Genomic DNA, 14,215 nt, shown 5'->3' on the forward strand with positions numbered 1-14,215 from the left:
TGATCTACACATAAATTAACCCTTTAAAACCATTCAGAACACACACTCAATGACTAAGTCCAACATACACAGACCTCAACACTTGTATAGGGGTCAATGGGGCAGAGTTATGTTCGGGCTCCCGAGTAGCGCAGCGGTCTAAGGCACTGCATCTCAGTGCAAGAGACGTTACTACAGTCCCTGGTTTCGATTACAGGCTGTATCACATCCGGCCGTAATTGGGAGTCCCATAGGGTGGCCCACAATTGGCCCAGTGTCGAGCCGGGTAGGCCATCATTGTAAATAAGAATTTGCTCTTAACTGACTTGCCTAGTTAAATAAAGGTTACATTTAAATTTAAAAATTTTTTTGAACAGATTTGTCTGTAATGGTTTGCCAAATAAGGGAGATTTCATAGAAACATTTTTCCTGACAGTGTGCCTTGACCATGTCATACAAAAAGCACAGACAACCTGACATTTGCAGGTTGTTCAATAGCACAAAACTACTAATTGACAGTAAGAGCACATTCACACGACAGGAATAAAAACTTACTCGCTTTCGTAAGAATACATTCTCTTAAAACACACAGATACACATGGGTCAGGTCCTTTCTCTGCTTCCTAACGTGATGAGGGACAACATCACAATGGGGAAAGGGGACAACGTAAAGGGAACAAACAAAGCATTCCAAATTGAGATAAACCTGCAGACTAAAACTCAGCAGCTATCTTAAGCTTTAAAGATAGACTATTTGATCTACAAATGATTTGTTCTTATGTAGCATGGTGAAAAACAAATATTTAAGTCTATGGTCTCTCATCCAAACAAACTGGTGAGGGGAGTCACGCACCCACCTACAGCTCGCGCAACTAAATCAGAACAAGAATAGTAATAAGAATATGCAATACTATAAAATGACAAAGCTCTAACAATCTTCATTTTTGGAAATCTTGCATAACTGAAGTCCCAATGGATTAGTGTGTAACCAACACTGCGAACGAACGCCTTTAAAACCCTGAATATGTTTGTAAATCCTGTGCGTCTATGTGCGGATTGGTGTGTGTGGGCAGAGGGTTTGGGTTAGCGGAAGCTTCCGGACCACTCCCTATCTGTGCGGAGGCAGACAAGACACACAAAACCAGTTCTGATAGGTTACGGTTGCATTCTCTATTCCAAGGAACAAGGAAAGGCTGTTGGCAGGGGGGGGGATGTCCACCCTTGAACGAACGGGAACAAGTGGTCCTAAGTTATTAAATCCTGCTACAGAGGAGACTAATGCTGCATTTCAGGGGTTTGGGGTACAGGAGAGGGGGCCCGATTATTAATCACATCCCTGGGAAGGAGAGTCTCACAGCCCCTAAGATAATAAACCAGAACCCCAGGTAAATTAAAGCGTGTGAACAGTGCAAACGTTGCATGTCTCTCTCTGTTTTCTGGATATGGTACAGACAACTGTTTGACAGTCTGGAGGAGCAGGTGGGCTTTGGGGTCTGGAGGGGGGCTGTTGGTGGTGGGTGTGGCTTTGTTCTTGGTTATAGTCAGGGGTTGTGGTGCGGGGACAGGAGGGACTGAAATGGGGTACTGCCGCATGAGTGGTCATGCTGTGGTATCTAGTTGAGCGTCCCACGGCAGTTCTCTGTTCCACACAGACAGGGAATCTTATTTTCCTCTAGAGGGAACTTGTAGTCATAGGTAATCTCTTCATTCATGCCAATGGCCTGCTTGGAGTAGATCACGATCTTCTTCTGGGATTCTATGGTGATCACCTTTGCATAGCAGTTAGGCTAGGGAAGGAAGAGGATGAAGACCAGTTATAGGTAATACAAAGAAAACACAACTTAATTAAGAGGATCTTACCAGTCAATGTTACTGTGAACATTGTGTGTGTATCAGAGTCACTAAATATCTATGATGGAAATGTGTGTATTTCTATTTAGTCTTCACGTTGCTTCACTCCATTGTTATATCCTGTATTGTTTTGCTTGTGCAGGTATAGGCTGACTCACAGTGCAGCAGTGGTTGATGAAGCGTGCCAGGTTGCCTAACTTGGTAGCATCAATGATGGTGTCGTGGTCCACTCTGAACAGGTAGCTGCTCCCAATGCCCTGCTGGGCATAACGCTTCTCTCTGTTGTCAGCCACCATCTGGAAAAGAAACGGGCACAAACAGTCAAACAATGATGCCTGCTGAACACCCAGGAAAGACTAACACTGATGTTTGCCATGTGTATATTGCTAATGGTATGACACAACACTATGGATGAATGAAGTACAGACTAGAATATGGCCCTAGACACATACAGTCCTCAAGCAGTACAATGACCCGTACCTGTCTAATATTCTGGCCCACATACTCAATGACCATCTCGTCAGCAGCAATGGGTTCCATGGTGAACAGGCCCCATTCATGGATTCTACTGCGGCCAAATCGAAGCTTCTTCTTACGGAACTGAGGAAGGGAGCAAGAGTTAGTGCCATAGTGGTGCAATAATCATTTAGTTACTCTAGTCCAGGGTTTCACAAACTCAGTCCCACCCCCCCAGCACTACACAACTGATTAAAATAACCAACTCATCAAACTTTGTCTAGACAACCGGATTGAATATACTATCAGCCTTCCCTCTAGATTTCACCATAGTCCTGAATCAAAGTCTCATTTTCAACACACTGGCATGGGTTTAAAGGGTCAAGGTCTTCATTACACAGTAACAGAAGTGAGTTCTCAGAATGAAACCCATGGGAAATAACATGGTGGTTGAAGAGCAGAGGTAACACAGCAGTTACATAATATCAGTGGTACACACAGTTTCAGGCTGCTGTTGTGTACCTTGAGCTGATTGAGTTTGAGCAGGTCAGAGTCCATGACTGCAGGGATGCCTATGGCACTGAGGAGGCGGCGCTGCTCCGACCGTCTCTCTGACAGCAGCCGGTTTGAGCCCTGAGGGGGAGGACAGAAGGAGAGTTACATTGGGCCAGTGACACACATATGGTGACACACACCATCACATGGCCTCGATGTAAATACTACTGAGTCAGAGGCACTTTGCCCTAAATGCCCAATAAAATAGTTAACTCCAGAGTAAGTGAGTTAATTTTCATTGCCTCGAGCAGACGCAGCAAAGCTGTTGAATACATCTGCATGACAAACTCTGTGGAACTTCCTACAGCATTGTGAAGAATATGCTAAAATAAGAAATACACTACTTGTTCGCCAACTTCCCTGTATTCAATGACCAAAGGTCATCAATCTTATTGGAACAAAACCTGTGACCACAGAGCCAATGACAAGCAACAACATGACACCATTGTATGAAAAGCCAGAGACTATATATAATATAAAAAGTAGAGAGATGGTAAAGAGAGGTGTGCGTACCGAGGCGTCGTAGTCGGCAGCCTCCAGTAGGGCCTGCTCAGGCAGTTCCAGATCCAGGTAGACATCCTTCTCCTTCCTGCTGATGGCGTAGTAGCCCTCGCTCCTGGCACAGCCTGTCACGTGCTCCCGCAGCTGCCCGTCTGCACTCTTCTTCTTACGCCGCGGGTTGGGGATGTTGGTAAGTGCAGGCCATACGTTAAGGCTAACAACAGTTACTGTTGAACACACACCAGTCCATCTAAATACACATGCATCATTACACACCATTTCATCTACTTCCACCACAGGAGGTTGGTGGCACCTTAATTGGGGAGGATGGGCTTGTGGTAATGGCTGGAGTGGAATAAGTGGAATGGTATCAAATACATCAATCACATGGTTTTCAGGTGATTGATGCCATTCTATTTGCGCCACACTCCTCTCAGAAGCCTCCACTGACTTCCACATACTGGTACATTACTTAAGAACACAGCATAACTGTTCATAAGAGGCATCAACACATGGAATATCCTAAACCACAAGCAGGGCTTCTAACCCTCATTCCAAACCCCCTGCCCTGCCAGTAGTAAAGGATATCAGTGTGGTGGACCCAGTGTGTGTCGTTGAGCCAGTCGGTGCTGTGGTCGTCCTGCAGCAGCTTCTCGTAGGTCGTCTTCAGCAGCGTCATGTCCTCCATGTCTAGACCAGAGTTCCAGATGTCGTACAGGATGGTCATCTGCTCAAACTCGCTGCGCTGGTCAAACGTGACGGGCTCCGGGGCAGGGATGGGCTTGGGCCAACGCTGCGACGAAGTCAACCCGGCCTCCTGGAGGAAGAGGCGCTCGCTCTTCCTCACATCGTCCCACTCTTCCTCATCCTCAGTGTTAGACAGCTCACCCGGCTCCAGCTGCTCCACGTCCACATCCTCCTCCAGGTCCACCTCCTGACAGGAACCGGGGACAGAAAGTGGCAGAGAGTGGGAGAGGGACAGGAACAAGGAGAGAGTGGGAGATGTCAACTCAGGAACTAAAATTAGCCTGTAACAAGGTTTTTAAATACTGGTCAAATCAGGCCATAGGGTGAGACTTTCTAGATTAGACTGTAATTTACTAGTCATTTGTTTGACATTATTAATATATATTTACATGACAATTTGTAACTGTCAAGCTGTGAAACTTTATGCAATTGAGGAAAGACATTTCTTTGCATGTCATTTTAAGATGACAAAGTTACAGTAAATGTAAGCTGTAGTTGAGCAATACCCTATCTTTACATGTTGTTGAAGCACCATGCTCAACACTTCTTAGATGTGACACTTGACTCAAGCACAAACCCACAAAACCTCACACCTCTAGTTTCCTCTTCTGTTTCTTGGTCTGATGTTCCTTCTGCTTTTTCGTTTGCTGCAACTCCAGATTTTCCATATCTTTCCTCCTCCTCTTCTTGTTCTTCTCTTTCCCCATCTCCTCCAGTTCACTGCCCCTCGCCACCATTCCCTTCCTCTTGGCTGATAGGGTGAGAGATGTCAGCACAGAGGCCTTGGCCATGTCTCCATCCTCACACAGCAGCCCCATGCCAGACAGGTACTCAGCCTGGTGTCTGTCCCTAGAGGGCAGGGGTTCCCCTATGACCTCCTCGGGAGCTTCCAGCACCCCAGAGATGGCGTGATGGTTGAAGTCTGCAGGGAGGAGCACCCCAGACTCCTGTTTGGAGACACTCCTCTTTTGGGCAGGGATGAGGTGGAAGGGGGCTTTGGAATAGTTGTGCTCCTGCAGGGCAGACAGGCCCTGTGGGTCCATAACCAGGGGGAGGGCTTTGGGAGAGAGGAGCATCTCCTCCTCCATCTTCTGCTCCTCTGCCTCGTCTGACGTCTCCGTCTCCTCTGAGTCTCCAGCATCTGGGGCCAGTTTCAGGGCCACATCAGCCAGGACAGACAGATCAGCCGTGGGGGCCGAGCCCAGCTGTAGCAGGCTGGATGCTCCCAGCTGCTCACTGAGTCTCAGCGTCTGCAGTCCCTCCTCCTCCTCCTCCTCCTCCTCCTCCTCTCTGAGGGTGTTGAAAGAGGAGGGAGGGGTGGGGGTCGACAGGCTGACAGTCCTGGGGCGTCCCCTGCCCCGGCCCTTTGTGGCAGGGGGCGGGGCCTCCTCGAAGGCCATCTTGACCATGGAAGCGTGGTCCAGGGGGAGGTTCTGCACGGTGCGACACACCCACACTGGAGCGGGGGATTTGGGGAGGCCCCCGTTTGTTGGGGGACTTGGTGGGGGTGATTGGGGGACACCAGAGGGACAGGGCTCTTTTTGAGTCTTCGGGCGTACAGGCGAGGGAACAGTGAGAACAGGGGAGGGAGAGAGGGCATTGCCTTCGCCTGGTTTGGAGGCAAAGGGGAGGAGTGAGAGAGTCTTGGAGGGGGTGGTTCCAGGTATGGAGGCGATGAAAATGGAGTCTGGAAGGTGAGATTTCATGTGGGACAAGAGAGGAGAGGCAGTGGAGGGAGGTGGGGACAAGGGGACAGTTGGAAGGTGGGGTTTGTAGTCGCTCTCCCCGGTAGAGAACGAGACGGTCTTCCTTCGCTTCTTGAGAGGAGGCACAATGACAATTGGGGAGGACGGGCGGGGGGCTGGAGGACGAGCGTTTGAGCTGAGTGTTGATGAATCCTTCTTGCTGGCAGCAATTTCTGAGATATGGGCACATATTTGAATTATGAATCAGGTGAAAAACATTGGCACTTGCCATGGAAATGAACATCCACAACAGAGAAACTAAATGCGTGACTAACCAGCTTTGATCTCGGCGCTGAGCGGTGCCTTTGGAACAGCAGCTGCAGACTTTTCTCTGGAGTGCACAAGTGGAATGGTCAGTTACAACCCAGACACACATTGAGCAACAAATCAAGTTTCAATAAAGACACTTCCGTAGGAAATATATAGAAAACATTTTGGATACTTATATACAGGTATATTCAAAAACAGGAACACCGTTCAAAACATACCGGTCATCCCCCTTCTCTGTGTCCAGAGCTGTGCTGTCCATCGTAGACTCATCCATGGTGTCCAGTCCACTGCCGGCCTGCTCTCCTTCCTCCTCATCCTCGTCTTCGGAGGAAGAGGAGGATGATGATGTTGAGGAGGAAGAATTCTCTGTGGATGAGGAGAGGCTCTCATCATCGCTGTCCGCACTCAAGGCCTCATCTGAAGAAAGAAGTGAGATGAAGTGAGAGATAAGATGGCATGATGGAAAAGGTAGATAAGAATGCCTGTGAGGGGGGCACATTGGCTTCAATAAGGATAACATGAAGAATGCTAGATTTACCTTCAGACCCCTTGTCACTTCCCTCCTCCTACAGAGAGGAACAGAAGGACAGTTTGTGATAATATACAACAGTGTCTCAGGTTCAATCCAAGTCAATGAAGCCAAAGTACAGCAGAGTATGAAGAGGCATACAGTGAAATGCTGCCATCTAGCCAGCACTATGGGGAAATACAACAACACTGCAAATATGTACTGCTTGCGGAAATCATCAACTGATTAGAAGAATCATGCATTATTGTTTCTGTAGCCATTTATTCAATTTGAGATCAGATAAACTTTATAATGTGGAGAAACATTATTTTCATGCTAAATTATCCCTTGCACATGCAGACACACACCTTATCTGAAGAAGAACCATCAGAAGTCTCTTCTCCTTCGCTGTCCAGGTCCCAAGGTTTACGACTTCTCGTCTTCTTCTTCCTCCGCCTGCTGTCCCTCTCAGCCCTGTGGCCCTCCCCATCTGCCATTCTTCCCTCTAGACCCTTGTCATGGTACGAGTCTGGGGGAGGAGAGAGATGGTGAGCCAACATAGGAAACACAAAGACGGTCGGTGACAAATCCCCAAAGGAGGGGGTCATTGATGAAAAGCTCACCTTCGTCGTCATCCTCTGGCGGTGTCTTGGGTCTCTTCATCTCTCCTACCTCTGCTAGCTCCAGAGGTTCTTTCCTCTTCACCTGGACACAATACACACAGAAAGTTAATATCATGGTACGTTATGGTGGAAAAAATCCCTAAGTGAATGGATGGATACATTGGAGTAATATCTATTCATGAACATGTATTAGTGTAATGTCTATACATGTACAGTACTAATCCATCTCTATTTCCTATGCTCAGTACAAAAATGTATGTACATCAGTGACGGACAATTCCCGAGTTCCAACTGTTTCCTCTGTGTACTTGTTTACCTTGAATGATGGTAGTCGTAGTGCCCCTCTCAGTGAGAAGCCTTCCATTCCTCCACTCTTGGCCCAGTCCACCAGAGACATGAGGGGCTCCCGGGGCTTGCTGCTGGCCTTGTTCTCCTCCTTTCTGTCCTCGTCCCTCACTGCAGCCACACCCCGAACCATGGTCTGGAACGGCTGGGGAGGGAGGACGGGTACCACGGCAAATCAAATAATGGATAAAAAAAAAACAATAACAGGAAAACTATGTACGACTTGAAAAACGGAAATCAGAAACCCATTTAAATTGACCAGATGGGTATACTACGCTAGCTATATCTACTCGGGGTTTTCTGAAGCTAACCAGCTTCAGTTAGCTTCACATTCCAGCTCAGATTTCATCCGTAATACAACGGTGGATATTGCTTGTCTGCCTGTCGCTAACTCTAGCAGGCTTGTAACTGCGCGTGGATGTTGCACGTAAATAATCAAACAACAAACTCGTCGAGACAATACTGAAACATCAATCCATGGGGGAGTAAGTGACACATTTTAATTTGTCCCAAAATCTAATTGCAAGAAAGGTTATCTTGCAAATTCAGCAGGCTATGGTGTTAATGTCATCTTTGGTGTGCTTATCAATGCACAAACACCTTTTTCCCAAATCCTATAGATAAAAGTTTCAAATGCATTCTGTCATTACTAATTGTAATGCGATAGGTATTTTAACATTTTCACAACATGTTTAACATACAAAAAAACATTTGATTAATAAAATGAGGGGGATGATGGAGGGAGGGAACCTTGATGAGAGGGAGGGAATCTGATTTATTTGGTCCTCAACTCATGGCAGACACTTCATTCAGGATAAATGGAGTTAGCCCTGAGTTAGCCTGCAGGTTAGTTCTGAAGGATTCGTTGCCATAGAAATGTACCTGGCTGAAGGGTGAGTCACTTTCATGGTACCAGTTATCCCGAGTTGAACTCCAGGGTTGACCAAAGTTACCTCACTAACTCCTCAAACCAGGTATGTAGTATAGGCCATTTTTTCTGTGCTTTCTAAACATGTTGTTCCACTCTCTTACCTTGGCTTTGGTCTCCTTGCGCTCCCACCACTCGTCAAAGGTTCCAAAGGCGATGTTCTCCACCATCTTGCGGTTGAGGTCCCTCTGCATGATGCTCTTCATCTCCTGGATGAGGGTGGCCAGCACCAGCTGCACTGTGGCCTCATGGGGGTTCTCTGTTAGCAGGGGCATTTGGGGGTCCCCCTCCGCCCCGTACTGGGCCTCACCCCCCACAGGAGGCATAGTCCCATAGGGCGGAGGGGTGTGGTATGCGTAGTGTTCGGGTAAGACATGCGGGGCCCAGCCCGTGTGTGGAGGGGGGATGGCGTGGTGGTGGGGCATCTGAGAGGGGCCAGGGTAGGCGTAGGGCATGTGGGGGGGCATGTAGTGCTGATCCTGCTCATAGCCACCCCCTTCTTGGTCCATGTAGGGGTGGTGGGGGTGTGGGGGAGGGGGCATGGAGTGGTAGTAGTCTGAAGGGGGGGCGTCGCCAGGGGCAGCGGTGCCATTAGAGGAGGACATCCTCAGCTGGTGCAGCCGACTCAGCATCTGGGTCTGCATCTGGAAGGACATGGGGGCTCCGCCACTGTACTGGTTCATCAGCTCCATACTGCTGGCATAGTCATACATGTGTGGGGGCATGTGAGGAGGGTACTCAGGGTGCAGCTCCATGTGGCCCAGCGGTGGGGGGATGCAAGGGGGTGGAGGGGGCTGCAGGGAAAAGCCCGGGGGAGGGAGGTGAGGGGGTAAGAGGGGATGGGTGGAGCAGGCATGGATGTGCCAAAGTGCTGTGTGGGGTCAGAGGGGGAGGTAGAGGGGTCTGTCTGGGAGGGCAGGGGGGCCTGGGATGAAGATGGAGAAGAGACGGAGGAAGGAGTGGCGTGGTGGGTGGTCACTGCTGTAATGGTGTGTTCTTCATCCTCGTCAGAGATCTCCATGTCTTCTCCAGAGGAATGAGGGGATGACTGCAGAAAGGAAAGAGAGAATTCACAATTTTCCCACACTCTTGCATCAACTGACAATCGCTGCTAACAATACACCAATGTTTCCATAAAATCTGATTCCTACAATATTTCCATTAACAGAGTAAGATGTTCTTACCTGACTCTTTCCGTTGTAGGGGGGTGTCTGTGCCCCTTGTCTGGTCCTTGGATCAATAGGCTCAGGTTGGGCTGTCTCCTCCTGCAGAGGTCCTGTTCCATGGAGACTAGTATGGTTATCTGTGGTGGGGACACGGGGAGAGAAGGTGGAGGAGGAGGAGGGGGTAGCTTGTGCTACTACAGTGGGACTCTTCCTCCCCTCTCCCCCCGTTCTCTGCTTCCTCCCTCTACGGCCGTCTCTATCCCTCTCTCCTTTCCTCCTCTGCTGGCCTCCGCTATCTCCTCCTTGTCTCCTCCGCCTGTCTTTCTCCCCATCCTGCTCCCTCTGCTTATTGCTCCTGCCCTCGCCTGCTGCTCCTCCCTCTCCTGCTGCTGCCACCTTCTCTCTCTGCCTTTCTTCCTTTCTGTCCTCTCCCTCATCTTCATCAGAGGGCAGGAAGGAGAACTTAGCTTTCTGCTCTTTCAGGAGCATTTCAATACGAGAGTCTAAGCTGCTGCTGTGGTAGACAAATGGCAGGCTCTCATTGGTGGAATCTGGCTCCGGGGAGGAAGAGTCTCGCTGGGGTGGTGGGGAGAGGGAAGTGGAGGAGGGGAGATGGTGTGGGAGGGAGGTGGAGGAGGGTGAAGTGGAGGAGGAAGCGATGGAGGAGTGGGGTGGAGAAGAGGGAGGCGTGGAGGGATGCTGAGGAGGGGGAGGTGGGGTGGTGGGCCGGCGTTTGGGCTTGGTCCACGTCTCCTCTCTGACTGGGCTCTCCTGGCCAAAGTCAAGGGAGCTGAGCGTCTCTGCTACAGCCGCCGCTATCACAGAGGCAGGGGGAGGGGAGGTGGGGGAGGGGGTGGCAGAGGGGTGTGGTGGGATCGGGGGTCCTTGTCAGATACAGAACCCCTCTCCCCAGAACCAGCACCACTAGGCTGGGCACGATACACTGAGGAGGGCTCTAGGCGGGAGGAGACAGAGGGGTTGTGGGGAGGGGGTTGGTCTTTGGAGGAGGAGTAGGAGGGGTAGGCAGATGGAGGCGGGGACAGGCTGTTGGAGGAGGAGCGGTGGGAGTTGGAGTTGAATCTGGGGTCGGAGCTGTTTGAGTAGTCGCTGTCTCTGTCCCTCTCCCTGCTGTCTCGGTCGTGGCTGCTCCGTCGCCGGCTGCTGCTACTACTACTACTGCTGCTGTGATTGTGTGAGTGGTGGTTACGGTGTCTGCCGTGTTCTCTGGAGCCCAGGCTGTCCCGTCTGTAGCCCCTCTCCCTCTCTGAGTGATGCGAGTGGTGGGAATACTTGGAGGAAGAATTGGCCTCCTGGTAAGATGACCTTCTAGAGCCAATCCCACCGGCACTGTGCCGCCCTCCTGAGTCCCTGTCCCGCTCTCTGTCCCTCTCTCTGTCCCGGTCTGCCAGAGGGGGCTGCTCGTACTGGAGTGCAAGAGGTGGGGGAGGCATTGCAGGGTGGTGTGCCATGTGCTGTCCAGCCCCTCCAGCATTTGGGTATGTGGGGTAGAGCGGGGGCTCGTTAGGACGAAAAGGGACGGTAGGGGGGTATGTGGGGCGACACCTTTGGTAGAGGTCTTGAGGAGGTGCATGGGGGTCCTCCGAGTACCGGGGAGCTTTGTATGCCCCGACTGAGGAGGAGACGGTAGAGGAGGAGCAGGAGGAGGATGGAAGCATGTCCTGGGGAGGGTAGCCACTGGTCAACGGGCCAGCACTGTATCCAACTTGTCTAAGAAACAAAAGGAGTATGAGGGTTCATAGAGGGTTTATATATAACACAAGTTACCACATTGACTATTACTATCCTAATAAAGATAAATGTGTATACCTTTTTGGAATGACAAACACATTTTTGGATAAATTAACAACTGAGCTATTATGCAGGGTGTTTGTTCCCCAATACTGACCTGGCAACAGCGTAGCCCGAGTCCTGTGAGACAGAGCGAGGGGTGTAGGGCGTTCCTCCTCCCTGCGAGGAAGCGGAGGAGCCTGGGGTGTAGGGCCCCCCCATGGAGGAGGGGGTCGTGTCTAGACGCTGCTCACTGAAGCCTGTGTCCACAGAGCAGGGGGTGGTGCTCCCAGGGGTGAGAGCCGGTACCCCTGCAGCCAAGCCCGCAGCCAGGCCAGCTATCTCAGAGGACAGTCTCCGCCTGATATCTGACGACTGCACAGACAGAGAGGAACAGGAAGATGGGAGAATTAGACAGAGAAAGTCAAAAACATTACACAGTAGAAAATTATGAAAGCCTCTCAAGAATGATGGACCATAAAGGTAAATCCTCCATGAAAATGTCAGTAAGATGGTTGTGATGAGCCCTTGGTGAGTGTACCGTGTCTGGTTGTGTTGGCGCTGGGGGCTGGAACCGCTCTGTCAAGGCCTTGCCTCCTGTGGGCACAGTCTGGGGCGTGTAGGAGCCACTCACTATCAGGTCATAATACTTCTGCCTCTGCTGGCCTGCAGATACACACAAACATACCCATAAGACAAGGATGTAGCTAATATCTTCACAAAATTCTAATGTGACAACAATTATGTCTCCATAAAACACCTCTATACTTCAATAGTAATTGCAATACAAGTTTTTTTCTATACAAAATAGATGTATATATCAAATCAAACCACAGATATTAAGCCATGAATCCATGTCATACCTTTGATGTCCAGCTGAGCGTGAATGATGTTACCCATGACGGAGGTGTTGTGAAGCTGTTTGACCGTGTCCTTCGCCCCCCTGGTGCTGGTGAAGAGCACGCGGGCCAGGCCCAGGTGCTTACGAGTCTTGGGGTGAAACAATATCTCCATCTCCTCCACCTCTCCAAACTTTGCGCACATCTCAGCCAGGAAGGGTTCCTTGATGTTGTCATTGAGGCGAGCGAAGGTCACCTCCTTGAGGGGAATGGGGCCCACGTAGAACTCATCCAGCTTTGGGAACAAAATAAGGAAATTAGAGATAGCATGCTACAGTGCAGCTTTTAGAGAGTGAGGCTGGTGTGAGTGTATGGTGAGTCAGCAAGTTAGTTAGGGTTCTAACTTTGAACTTGGGCACTGGCAGGGCCATCTCTGTGTGCCTGGACCAGATTCTACGAGGTCGAGGGTCCCGCAAATCTCCCACTGGGGGGAACCCCGAGTCCTGGAGAGATGACAAGTCAAAGGCTCATGTTACAATTCAGGACATGTACAACAACCCTACTCCAAAATAAAAACAGTTATGGAAAAACAATACCAACCGGCACACTGAAATGCACCCCATCATATCGGTATATTTTGTTGTTAACCCTCCGGGTGGCTGGGTCTTGGACGAGCTTATAGCTCTTCCATTGCAAACTGAGAGCTCGTTGTGTATCCGGCTCACTGTCTGGATCCATGCTATAACTGGAAGAGTGAAGTGGGAGATGCAACTGAATTAAGTATTGTCACTAACGTTACCATAATTTTGTATCCTCATAACAGGCACAAGTATACATGATGCTAGCTACATACTCGTATTTGGTTAAATAAACCATGTTTTAAAAAACCTTTGATAAAACAGCTCACATCAATGTAGCATCAAACGTCAGTTCTTGTCATGGTAACCTACCTCTGGCATACTGTAAACTCGCTCCAGCCTGGTGCTGCTGTCAAAACAATGACAACGTCACACGCTAGCTAGCTGTGTTTTGATAGGATTCCACTATTTTCAATCCGCTAGTTATGATTTAGATAACTACGGTAGCTTGTTGTAACGTTCGTTATATACTTCGGATCACCTTGACTAACTAGCTATATCTAAACTAGATTAGCATGTGTAGCTAGCGTTAGCTGCTACCATACTCAGTTTCATTTAACAAGTTAGCTTGTTACCTAGCTAGCTATTTAAATCCCAACTAGCTAGTTAAGTTTCATAAATTTGAAAGTGGTTATTCAAAATACTATTTCTGTACAACGATGCAAAGATCGACCTAAGTTAGCTTGCTAAACGTCATTCACTCGCCTAACCGAACCTGCCTCTTTCAAACCGATTGCCCGTTTCATCCGAAACTACCAACCCGCTGCTCAAGTGAAGCTAGGCCTAGGACGAACAGGGAAAAACACTGAGTACCAAACTGAAAAGATAACTCCGTTTTTGCCAGTGGGCACAATAGCTCAGTTATAACAATGTCGATACTTTCCCGGTGCTGTGTAGTTACCATACAAAGCGTAATATTTCACGAAATATTTGTTTATGTCCTACAACAAAATAATGTTAAACGAGCGGCCATCGCGTAACAAACCTGAAAGCCTCGCCTGCACTCCATCAGTCTTTGCTAATACATTTCGTCATTCGAAGTCAGCACTTTCCTCACAATCCATCCAGATCCATGAAAATAAAGGGAACAGTCAACTCAGTCAAAATACAAACGTCACCGACTAAAAATATATTATATTTTTTTCTGTTGGATGTGCCTACTACATTCAGGTATAGGATTTTTAAAACTATTCGTATGTGCCTTCTCTTGTCTATGACTGCTTGTGGCGAATCTACGGATCAATATATCAGATGTGGCCTTAGAGATACCCATTCC

The 14,215-nt window shown here is 49.1% G+C and overlaps 1 protein-coding gene across 1 annotated transcript; it reads right to left on the minus strand.

The window, feature by feature from the left end:
- Positions 1-920: 920 nt before the first annotated feature.
- On the minus strand, positions 921-13,918 carry LOC112258963 (histone-lysine N-methyltransferase SETD1A-like). Its single transcript, XM_024433642.2, is given in 23 exon segments — positions 921-1,766; positions 1,989-2,126; positions 2,311-2,430; positions 2,809-2,919; positions 3,355-3,536; positions 3,931-4,276; positions 4,683-6,007; positions 6,110-6,165; positions 6,323-6,521; positions 6,643-6,670; positions 6,981-7,141; positions 7,236-7,317; positions 7,552-7,725; positions 8,613-9,245; positions 9,248-9,556; positions 9,693-10,475; positions 10,508-11,402; positions 11,581-11,837; positions 12,004-12,128; positions 12,326-12,596; positions 12,706-12,804; positions 12,902-13,046; positions 13,252-13,918. Coding segments are annotated over 22 exon segments (6,606 nt in total). The 5' UTR covers positions 13,040-13,046; positions 13,252-13,918; the 3' UTR covers positions 921-1,592.
- Positions 13,919-14,215: the final 297 nt, after the last annotated feature.

This window comes from Oncorhynchus tshawytscha, linkage group LG27, assembly GCF_018296145.1.
Source record: "Oncorhynchus tshawytscha isolate Ot180627B linkage group LG27, Otsh_v2.0, whole genome shotgun sequence".
NCBI lineage: Eukaryota > Metazoa > Chordata > Actinopteri > Salmoniformes > Salmonidae > Oncorhynchus > Oncorhynchus tshawytscha.